The 12421-nt window shown below is 42.0% G+C and overlaps 1 protein-coding gene across 29 annotated transcripts in view; it reads right to left on the reverse strand.

Moving 5' to 3' along the window:
• Positions 1–12421, reverse strand: part of DTNB (dystrobrevin beta) — a 412789-nt gene that overhangs the window by 149142 nt on the left and 251226 nt on the right. Inside the window, exon 11 of one of the 29 annotated variants that reach the window (XM_043509984.1) lies at positions 161–1605. The exons of the other annotated variants lie outside the window; for them this stretch is intronic. Coding sequence (XP_043365919.1) covers positions 1557–1605 — 49 coding nt within the window. The 3' untranslated portion in view covers positions 161–1556. Of the gene's footprint in view, positions 1–160; positions 1606–12421 lie in introns of those variants that run through there. 29 annotated transcript variants of the gene reach the window in all.

The raw sequence follows: 12421 nt of genomic DNA on the forward strand, positions 1-12421 counted from the left end.
ACTTCTCGCTTTCCTGTTCACTCCACCTCCATGGACAACTTTTCAAATGATAGCTGGTCTTATGCACAGCTCTGAAAGTCAGCCCTCTCCTGGTACCTCTTCTCCCCCCAGGCATATGTGTGTGTGTGGTGTTGTAGTTTTGTGTGCAATAAAAGCAAAATTTTTTGAATGGATAAGCACTCTTTATTTGTTTCCATGCAAATTATGATAGCAGATGGCAGCAACAAATAAACAAGCAGTTTAATCATATGCTTACATTGAATCCTAGGCCACAAAAATCACAAGTGCTTCCTTGCAAAACTTGACTTCATTAAGCATTGCAGTCCCAAGCATAACAACTTACATTACTGGTTCTCATCTTCAAAGTGTTGCCTCAAGGCCTCCCTGATTTGAATCGCCACCCAGTTTTGCCCCTCTAATAGCCTTGGTATCTGGCTGCTCAAAAGCAGCAGCAAGACGTTTTGTCTCAGCAATCCACCCATGAGCAAACTTTTTATCTTATCTTCACAAATATTGTGCACCATACAACATGCGGCTATGACCATGGGAATATAATCCTCATTGAGATCTAACTTGCCATAAAGGATCACCAGCACACTTTAAATTTGCCAAACTCACATTCCACAGTGATTCTGCACCTACTCAGCCTATTGTTTAACCGCTCCTTACTGCTATTCAGGTTTCCCATGTAACTATTCATGAGCCATGGCATTAAGGGGTGCACAGGTCTCCCAGGATCACTATGGGCATTTCAACATCCCCTACTATAATCTTCTGGTCTGGAAAGAAAGCCCCCACTTTCAGCTTTCAGACCGGTGTTCCTGAGGATATGCACATCATGCACCTTTCCACCCCACCCCACGTGGATGTCAATGAAACGCCTGTGGTGATCCAAACTGCCTGCAACACCATGGAGAATTACCCCTTCCTATTGATGTATTCCATCACAAGATGGTCTGGTGCCAAAATTGGAATATGTGTGCACTATGCAGTTAGGGAAACCCATTTCTGCAAAGCCATCCACTATTTCATGCACATTGCCAAAAGTCACAGTCCTTCACAACAGAATGTGATTAATAACCCTGCACACTTGCATTAACGCAGCTCCAATGAATGACTTCCTGACTCCAAACTGATTCACGACCAACCAGTAGCAGTCTGGAGTCACCAGCTTCCACACTATGATTGCCATGTGCTTCTCCACCGAGAGGGCAGCTCTCATCTGGCTGTCCTTGCACTCCAGCGCTGGGGTGAGCTCTGCACACAGTTCCAGGAAGGTGGCTTTCCTCATCCACTGCCCGTCATTCCAGACCTGCATAACGATGTGATCCCAACACTCAGTGCTAGTTTCTTGAGCCCAAAAGTGATGGTCCATCATGTTCAGCTGTTCTGTGAATGCCAAAAGTAGTCGAATGTTGCTCCTATCCACATCAGACAACACATCAGAAACCTCTAAATCCTGTTGAGTTAGGAACTTCACAACTAACTGTACTGCCATTCACAATGTGCTCCTGACAAGTAGCAGAGCACTGGAGAGCAGTGCAGGATCCATTCTTTCAGACAGAGATGGTGGGGCAAGCAGAAAACAAGGGACGCTGAAAAATCCTGTGAACAGAAGATGGAAGCACATGGCCTTAGGCACAACCCTATCTGTAGAACCTGTTTCCTGAACAGCATTTGCAATATTGTTTCCGCAAATGGGTACAGAGTGCCATGCACTAGCTGGGGCAAATGGACCCTTTGGGCCCTGATCAGAGTCATAGTTTGATAGCTCATAGGGAGAGCTCAGTGGTTTGAGCATTGGCCTGCTAAACCCAGGGTTGTGAGCTCAATCCTTGAGGGTGCCATTTAGGGATCCGGAGCAAAAATTGGGGGATTGGTCCTGCTTTGAGCAGGGGGTTGGACGAAATGACCTCCTGAGGTCCCTTCCAACCCTGATATTCTATGACCCCCAGGAGTGTGCAAAAAAACACTGGTAATATCTGCCAATCTTCAGAAAAGCTGTTTTTTCCCCAGGGGACTGTATCTCAGGAACCAGTTGGTTAAATGAACCCAAATTTTGATTTCTAATCCGATGAGGCATACCACATTCCAAAGTTATTTGTTAACCGTTTGGATTTTAGAGCACTTAGTCAAATTGTCCTTTAACCAGTAAGTGGATCTTAATCATAACTATAGCAGAACTACCACTCCACTAAAATATTTATTTGTTGCACCAGAATACAAACCAGTTAAGAAGAGCTAATACCTCAAGAGTCTGATTTCAAGCTATGTCCCTGACAGTGAGTATTTATTATGCTATATATGTAAAATCACACACCAAGAGCTAAGTAACACTGAAATCAGAACTATTCAATATTTTGTTTTATCATCATTGTTTAAAGTGTGGCCCTAACCCTCATTTACAGCACACCACTCAAACCCGGCTTTGAATAAAGAATGACTCATTTCCTCACAGACTTTTCTAAGGCACTTGTCACCACAGCATCTGAGTGCTTCCCAAACCTGAATGAATTTATTTTCACAACACAGTTGAAAAGTCCTCTCTCTCCCTATCTGTCTCCTCATTCCAGTCCCATTCTCATCCCTTAGTCACAGGTCTTTCCATACAACCCTTCTGCCCATGTCCTTTCAAGCCTGTCCTACTCTGTCTTCTCTCACTCACCCTTGGCTCTTCATCCCACACTCCCCACTCCCTGCCTCCTTGTCCAGTCTCCTTTCCCAGCCAGTCCCAGTCACTCTCTGTTTCCACCCGCAGCAAGCTCCTTGTACCAATCTACTCCCTTCATCATGACCCCTCTCCCCACTTTTCTTCCCTCTGCATCTGAGTCAGGATGCTTCCTCCTCCATGCTGTCTGGACTCCAGTAGGTGGAGCACTGAGAGCAAAAGAAAGTCTCCCTGCTCTGAGCTCTTGTGCCTGGTACCATAGTGGCTTGCAGCAGCCTGGAGCAGAAATTACAGGGGAAGTCCTGCTCAATTCCTACAACCTTTGGAAGATAGACTCAATGGAAAATTTAGCTGCCAAATTCTAGCAAGTAGCTACTGAGCATGTGTCTACTCATAATATTCATATGAGAGAGAAAAAAAATACACATGGAAGCTTCCTTACTAGCACTGTAGCCAACAACCGCTATGCACAGCTGTGAACATTGCTCCTGAAATCGTTAATGATATTGACATTTATATCAAAGGTAAACAAAATCCCAATCACTTAGTTAGGTTCTGCTGCTTCAGAAATAAAGCAAAGTATCTTTACCAAACAAAGAACATCAGCAGGGAAGAAAAGTTTATTAAGTTTTGATAAAGGATGTTCAAAACAATGAAGTGTAAAAATTAAAAAAAATGCGAAAAGTTGGCTAGTGCCCCTTCAGCAAGTAACTTCATACATGTTCTATGTTTCATTTTATTCCTAAATCTCCAGAGGCAGCTGTCATCTCATCATGACATTATATGCAGCACACCTGCATACCTTTGGCTTAATTCTAACAGCAATTAAACATAATACTTGGTTTAAGGAATGCATGGCTAAAAGCAGAAATTCAACTCCAACACAAACAGCAGCTCTGAGTCTTCAGCAGGTGATTTCAAGCTCAAAATATCATCCCACCCCAAATGAGCAACATGCTTTGACTGCATTCTTCAATGTGCCTTTAAAATACCTAGAATTTTACAACATGCCTCAGGCACTCTTAATTGAAAAGTAGCTTTTATGTCCCTCTGTCAAGTTCTCGGGTGCAATTCAGACCAATTAGAGGTTGTGTCACTGCTTGTAATAGAACCCTGAGTGCCCCAAAATACTTCTGCTACTTGTGGCTCCCTGTCTGCGACATACACACAGCCAGCATGGACTTTGTGTTCTGTATGCTGTACAGCTTTGATTCAACCACTCTGAATCCAACAGCCTGCCAGCAGTTATCACAGACACACTTTTGTCTTTACCAGACTTGATTAATGTTAGCAAGTGAACCCAATACACCCTCAGTCCCGAACTCCCCCAGACCCATGGGCTCTGATATGTCCAGCCCTCTCCTGTAACATTCAGAAGACTAACAAGATTATTTGCTCCTTTAAGAAGGCAAACCCCACCAGTTTGTCACATTAACTGGCATTAACATTGACTTTAGTATACAGTCCTGCTGGTTAGCTTAATAGGAAAACAAGTTTATTAACAAAAGAAGATAGGATTTTAAGAGAGTTCAAGTGTAAGAGAGAAATCTAGAAATGGCCACAAGCAAATAAAAGTAAAAACACACATCTAAATATCTAATATTTAATCTAGCAAGGTTTGCTTCAAGGCTTTGTTCCAGATAGCTTTTCTCACCCAGTCTTCCAACAAGATGGTGACTGCCCCCTCCTCAGTCAGGATCTCCTCCAGAAGCCCAAAGTTGCCAGTTCCTTTGTCTTCTTTGGTGAAAAAGAGATCACTTGGGGTTCTCTGCCCCTTTCTTTTATAGTCCAGTGAACCTTTGACATAGATTCTTCTGTAAGGTACCCCTGCAACCCCAAAGTGACGTTCATTCAAGTTGTGAGGAAGGCATCATTGAGTTTGGTGGTGAAGGAAGCTTCATGCTTTCCCCCACTTGTGTTTGCCAAAATACAATTTTTCTGTTTCCTGCCATCTCTCCCCATTCTGTCTTGATGGTATTGTTTACTATTTATATGTAAACTGAGGTAAACCCACATTACTTTGTTAGGACGGGCCTATTTAAAAACTTTTGTCTAGGCAGGGGTGTCTGGTTTTGAACAAGTAACATCATACAGGTGAATTCATAACTGTACATATAATATTGCTACATGCGCATCATGATATTATTGACCAGCAAGTCATTAGTTTTCAAATAATACCTCGCAAGGCATATTTTGTGGAAAGATTATTACAATAGTGTATAGGGTGTGAATAGAAGGTGCTTTGGGTCACACCCTCTTACTTTTAAAAAGTATTATTTTGAAGAAACAAGATATTGAACAAACTGTTTGGTACTCACAACTCATAACCACTGGGCCAAAGTTTGTGAGTTTAGCTATGAGGAATTCCTTTTGGCATAGATCGCCTGTGCTCCCAACTTGCAGGGTAAATATTATAAGAGACAGTAGTAAGACAACCTACCAAGAAACAAAAGTTCCGTCTGACATGTTCAGTATGTACCACTAGCCTGCCCACCCTCTGCAAGACAGAAGACTCCAAAGCAATGGTCAAAAACAGTTCAAGAAATAATGTAAACTGCACACCCACCAAAGGAGGAGAGGATGTTGTAATACCGGAGAAGAAAAAACCTAGGACAAAGGAATTACCAGAAAGTAGTTCATCCTTTTTTGACATTCCTGGTTTTCCTAATTTTGGATATTCAAATTTGAAAAAGTTGGCTTGGGTGGTTGTAATGTTTAGAAGTATTGTAAGATCAGGGCAGTCTATCACACAAAGAAAATGGCATGAAATCATGTGTGGAGGAAAATGGCATGAAATCAGTGTGGAGGAAGTTTAAGGGCGATGACATTTTCAAGGAAGCATTTAAGGTGTGTGGAAATAAAGAGTATAGGCCAGAGAAAGAGCTAGGGGCCTGTGAAAGATAAATATGCATGGGATTACTTGTAAACCTCAACTGGGACATCATCATCCCTGGAAATCTTCCTTGAATGACCCAATGATCAAAGCATGGACAAACCTGAATCCCTTTTCTCCTCAGGTGAGCTGCTACGACTGCCAAGCACTTGGTGCTGCTGAAAGATCAAAGATCCAAGGTCTGCTCTGGAAGGGGAATGCTTCCACTTGAAATCTGAGATATTTCCTGTGTACTGGATGTCGACCTTGTAGGTCAAGAGCTGTGAACCAGTCCTAGGGCTCTAATGATGGGTGATTATGGAGACTAGAGTTACCATCCTGAATGTGAACTTACTGAGACATTTCAAATCTAGGATTGGATGCCACCCCTTTTCTTTTGCAGGATTAGAAAACAATGTGGGTAAAACCTTTCATTTTGAATTTCAGAGGCATTCTCAGTGCTTTCAGTGCTCTGAGCTTTAGAAGGGAATTCACTATTGATTTAATCGTCTCTCCTGAGAGAAGGTCCCTGAAAAAGGATGAAGAAGTGGGGAAGAAAGTGACTGAAACCGAATAGGATATCCCACGTTTATAACTTCTAAGAGCTCTGAAGTAATTCAATGCCGGGCCTCTTGAAAATAAAAAGGAAACCGAAAAAACAGGGCAGAGGCAGGTGTAATAAAAAGTTTTAATATTTTTTAAAAAGAAGTACAAGCGAAAAAGAGAAAAAATTATACTAACAACTCCACCTAAAATGTACACATACACAACTAGCAAAGTTGCATAGTGAGCAGAGAAGTGGACACTGCAGGGACACTTACTGCCCATATAATAAATAGGAACTGAGGGATGGTTTGGTCCACTCTGCTATCTATGCCTTCGGGAGGGACATTCCGGGTGCAGTCTTAGCCCCAGTGGACACTGAGATTGCATGGTGAGATGGAAGAGAAGGCACTCAATCCAACACCAACAGACTCTGAAAAAGATCTGGGGGTCCAGGTAGATAATCAGCTGAACATGAGCTCTCATTGTGATGCTGTGACTAAAAAGACTAATAATAATAATAATAATAATAAAAATCTGTCCTATCTCGGGGCCTCTCCTTTTGCCCCTCCACCCCCACGAACATGATACAGTTCTGTGGTGACCTAGAATCCTATTTTCGACGTCTCCGACTCAAGGAATATTTCCAACACACCTCTGACCAACATATTAACCCACAGAGACCTTCCTAGCAACACTACAAAAAGAAGGATTCTGGGTGGACTCCTCCTGAAGGTCGAAACAGCAGCCTGGACTTCTACATAGAGTGCTTCCGCCGACGTGCATGAGCTGAAATTATGGAAAAGCAGCATCGCTTGCCCCATAACCTCAGCCATGCAGAACACAGTGCCATCCACAGCCTCAGAAACAACTCTGACATCATAATCAAAAAGGCTGACAAAGGAGGTGCAGTCGTCATCATGAATAGGTCAGAGTATGAACAAGAGGCTACTAGGCAGCTCTCCAACACCACTTTCTATAAACATTACCCTCTGATCCCACTGAGAGTTACCAAAAGAAACTACAGCATTTGCTCAAGAAACTCCCTGAAAAAGAACAAGAACAAATCAGCACAGACACACCCCTAGAACCCCGACCTGGGGTATTCTATCTGCTACCCAAGATCCATAAACCTGGAAATCCTGGGCGCCCCATCATCTCAGGCATTGGCACTCTGACAATGTATGGCTATGTAGACTTCCTCCTCAGGCCCTTCGTTACCAGCACTCCCAGCTATCTTCGAGACACCACTGACTTCCTGAGGAAACTACAGTCCATTGGTGATCTTCCTAAAAACACCATCCTGGCCACTATGGATGTAGAAGCCTCTACACCAACATTCCACACAAAGATGGACTACAAGCCATCAGGAACAGTATCCCCGATAATGTCACGGCTAACCTGGTGGCTGAACTTTGTGACTTTGTCCTGACCCATAACTATTTCACATTTGGGGACAATGTATACCTTCAAATCAGCGGCACTGCGATGGGTACCCACATGGCCCCACAGTATGCCAACATTTTTATGGCTGACTTAGAACAACGCTTCCTCAGCTCTCATCCCCTAATGCCCCTACTCTACTTGCGCTACATTGATGACATCTTCATCATCTGGACCCATGGAAAAGAAGCCCTTGAGGAATTCCACCAGGATTTCAACAATTTCCATCCCACCATCAACCTCAGCCTGGACCAGTCCACACAAGAGATCCACTTCCTGGACACTACGGTGCTAATAAGCGATGGTCACATAAACACCACCCTATATCGGAAACCTACTGACCGCTATTCGTACCTACATGCCTCTAGCTTTCATCCAGATCATACCACACAATCCATTGTCTACAGCCAAGCTCTACGATATAACCGCATTTGCTCCAACCCCTCAGACAGAGACAAACACCTACAAGATCTCTATCATGCATTCCTACAACTACAGTACCCACCTGCTGAAGTGAAGAAACAGATTGACAGAGCCAGAAGAGTACCCAGAAGTCACCTACTACAGGACAGGCCCAACAAAGAAAATAACAGAACGCCACTAGCCATCACCTTCAGCCCCCAACTAAAACCTCTCCAACGCATCATCAAGGATCTACAACCTATCCTGAAGGACGAGCCATCACTCTCACAGATCTTGGGAGACAGGCCAGTCCTTGCTTACAGACAGCCCCCCAGTCTGAAGCAAATACTCACCAGCAACCACACACCACACAACAGAACCACTAACCCAGGAACCTAATCTTGCAACAAAGCCCGTTGCCAACTCTGTTCACATATCTATTCAGGGGACACCATCATAAGGCCTAATCACATCAGCCACATTATCAGAGGCTCGTTCACCTGCGCATCTACCAATGTGATATATGCCATCATGTGCCAGCAATGCCCCTCTGCCATGTACATTGGCCAAACTGGACAGTCTCTACGTAAAAGAATGAATGGACACAAATCAGACGTCAAGAATTATAACATTCAAAAACCAGTTGGAGAACACTTCAATCTCTCCGGTCACTCGATTACAGACCTAAGAGTGGCTATCCTTCAACAAAAAAGCTTCAAAAACAGACTGCAACGAGAGACTGCTGAATTGGAATTAATTTGCAAACTGGATACAGAGTGCCAATGCCTGAGATGATGGGGCGCCCAGGATTTCCAGGTTTATGGATCTTGGGTAGCAGACAGAATACCCCAGGTCGGGGTTCTAGGGGTGTGTCTGTGCTGATTTGTTCTTAACTTAGGCTTGAATAGAGACTGGGAATGGATGAGTCATTACACAAAGTAAAACTATTTCCCCATGTTATTTCTCCCCCCGCCACCCCCCACTGTTCCTCAGATATTCTTGTTAACTGCTGGAAATAGCCTACCTTGCTTGTCACCATGAAAGGTTTTCCTCCCCCCCCCCCCGCTGCTGCTGATGGCTTATCTGAAGTGATCACTCTCCTTACAGTGTGTATGATAAACCCATTGTTTCATGTTCTCTCTGTGTGTATATCAATCTCCCCTCTGTTTTTTCCACCAAATGCATCCGATGAAGTGAGCTGTAGCTCACAAAAGCTTATGCTCTAATAAATTTGTTAGCCTCTAAGGTGCCACAAGTACTCCTTTTCTTTTTGCGAATACAGACTAACACGGCTGCTACTCTGAAACCTAAAAAGACTAATGTGATCCTGCGGTGCTAAACAGGGGAATCTCAAGTAGGTGAAGAGATTTGTATTTGGCACTGATGCGACTGGGATAGTGTATAGTGCTGGTGCCCACCATTCAAGAAGGATGTTGAAGAGTCAAGAGAAATATTAAAGGATTATAAAACAAGTCTTATAGTGATGGACTCAAATAATTTAATCTATTTATCTTAAAGAGAAGGTTAAGGGGCAACTTGATTACAGTCTACAAGTATTTACATGGGAAAAAAATATTTTATAACGGGCTTGTTCATCTAGCCTAGAAAGGTCTAACAGGATCCAATGGCTGGTAGCTGAAGCTAGACAAATTCAGACTGGAAATAAGGAGTAAATTTTTCAGTGAGGGTAATTAACCATTGGAACAATTTACCAAAGGTTGTGGTGGAGTCCCCATCACTGACCATTTTTAAATCAAGATTGGATAATTTCTAAATGATCTGCTCTATGAATTATTTTAGGGATGTTCTCCGGCCTGTGTTATACTATAGGTCAGACTAGATGATCTCAACGGACCATTCTGGTCTTAAAATCTATGAATCTATTAAACAAATTTATGTGACCGCGTAGAGCAGTGCAGCCACTAATGACAAGTCTGTACTCTTTACAATGCAAAGTAAATATAACACAGTGAGCAATGACAGGAAACAAAGAAGGGGTGAACTAGGTATGCAAGTATGTGGTTTAGAAAAGCAAAAGATGAGGTGGTGCTTAGTTGTGCTGTATTTTGGTTCTTTTTTAAAAAGTATACTAAAGTTGGAAGAGTCTAGCATGAAAGGCAGGGTGGAGATCAGTGATGGAACAACAAATTAAATAAGCAAATCTGGAGTGGGGTTTGAAGTAGCAGAACGAGATTGCCTGGTATACAGGGTTAGGGAGACTATTCCAGCTACAGCTGAATGAATTAATTGACTTTTTGGTTTGGTGACTGAACTGAAAAAGCAAAAAAGAAAAATTTGGTTTAAACTGAAACTGGATTGTGTGGTTTTTTTCTTGCCAAAACAAAAACACAATTTTTTTTTGTTCTAGTCAAAAGAAACTTTTTATATGTTGATTCAAAATGAAATTTTTTGCAACAAAATGTCATTTTCAAAATGGTGATTCAAAGCAAGACGTTGAACATTTAGACATTGCGGAAATTTTTTTTTAGCAGAAACTATTCTCCAATTTCAAACAGAATTCATGAAAAAGTTCAGTATTCTGAAAAATGCATTTTTTGGGAAATTTACTATTAAAAAAACCTGCCCAGCCATAAGGAGTACAATGCGAGAATAAAACCACCAACATGAGCACCAAGGTGAGCTGATGAGACAGACTTGTTGTAATAACTGAGCCTACAAATTTACCCTAATTGTGAACTCAACTGTAAAAGTAAAGTTCATAAAGTGTTACAATAACTGTTGATGGGAAAACATGCAAAAAGGAGAGACAGACAGACTGAATTAGTCTAAACAAAAAAGCCTCCTGATATAACTCAAGGACTGTGTTAAGATCACACCTGGTAAACAAGAAAAGTGTGAGATTGGAAAGTAATCGACTAAAATTGGGGTGTCAGAAATTAGGCCTAATTGGTGAATAAAATAATATTCTGCCCTTCGCTCCCTCCTGATGCCCTCAAAAGACAAAACTTTTTTTGGGAATAAATAAAGATGGATGCAGATGCTGGCTGACTGGAAGACAAAAAACAGGGATGGAGCAAGCTTCACCCTGTTGGCTCTTATCCCCACCATTCCCTTGAAGCCCGGCCTTCTTCATCCTAGCCCTAACTAGACCAGACCAGAGAGAGGGAGACAAATGAGATTGACATCTGCACCAGTTCCGGCTCAGTCCTGAATGCCACCTGTCATGTGAGACATTGCCACGCAATCCAAATTCCCGGTTGTATGGTTTTTTCCCTTCCCCACTTTCTTTGGTTTCTTTCCTATCCTCTTTTTTCCTTCTGTTTAATAAAAATCTGTTTTAGTTGGCCAAGACCATATTTTGCAACACTGCTCCAAGCCTGTGACCAAAAAGGCAGCTAAAAGCAATAACCTAAACAGTCCAACACTAGTAAAAGTTTGTCAGGTCTCAGAGTAGCTGATAAGGCCACATGCTGTGCCTGTTTTTCCAGCAATCAGGTTGCAAGTGTGAATCACTGCCAGAGACAGGTTTCAGAGTAGCAGCCGTGTTAGTCTGTATTTGCAAAAAGAAAAGGAGTACTTGTGGCACCTTAGAGACTAACAAATTTATTAGAGCATAAGCTTTCGTGAGCTACAGCTCACTTCATCGGATGCAACACTCTTATGAGTGTTTGATTGTTTTGTAGTCTAGGAAATGGAATAGAACTTTAACAACAGCAGCAGCTTCAGCCCAGTTCAACTAACTTTTTCTCTTTTCTCCAAAAGAACAGTTCTTGCTGTCCTTAATACCACCTAAAGACTGCCAAACAACCAGGTTTCTCCTTCTAAAAACTATCCACATCAAAAGGGAAAGGGAACATGGAATGTTGTCAAAATAAAAGCCTTACTTTATATTTCAAATGCTTTAACTGTTTTTCCCTTTGTTCTGTATCTTTAATAACAGATTAAAACACAATTTTTAATGGTGTTTGCCATGGTACTAAGCAGGTTAAGCTCTCTGTACACCAAACCCTGAACCTTCTTTAAAACTGCTTAACGTTGGACAGTTTCAGGGTCCTGTTAACATCTTTGACTTTTTGGGTCCTTTATTCCATCTAAATTAATACAACAGACCTGTCCTCTTCCTTTGGGACTTTTCAGTACTGACCTGTGAGAATAATTCCCTACGTGTAAAATAACTCCCTACTGCATAAAATAATCATATGTCCTCATCCTGACTACTTTGCTATCTTCTGTTAATACACGGTGTTATGGGATACTTAGCATAAAGGTATAGACCAATTTAGGCTATATAACTGCTATAGTATTTGTACTTAATTAATACTAAAGAATATATGGTACAGATAATACATATTAGTAATAGGATATAGATATATATATACACGCTAGCCAGCATATATTAGTCAACAGTCAGAGGCACTAACAAATATTTCCAGAAGTAGATCCAACAATTCCTTGCTGGCTTTCAGCAGCTATGAAGGACGTGGATCTAACCCAAAGCTATAAGTATATATCCCCCCAGCAGGCTGAATTTC

Source organism: Dermochelys coriacea, chromosome 3, assembly GCF_009764565.3.
Source record: "Dermochelys coriacea isolate rDerCor1 chromosome 3, rDerCor1.pri.v4, whole genome shotgun sequence".
Classification (NCBI taxonomy): Eukaryota; Metazoa; Chordata; order Testudines; family Dermochelyidae; genus Dermochelys; species Dermochelys coriacea.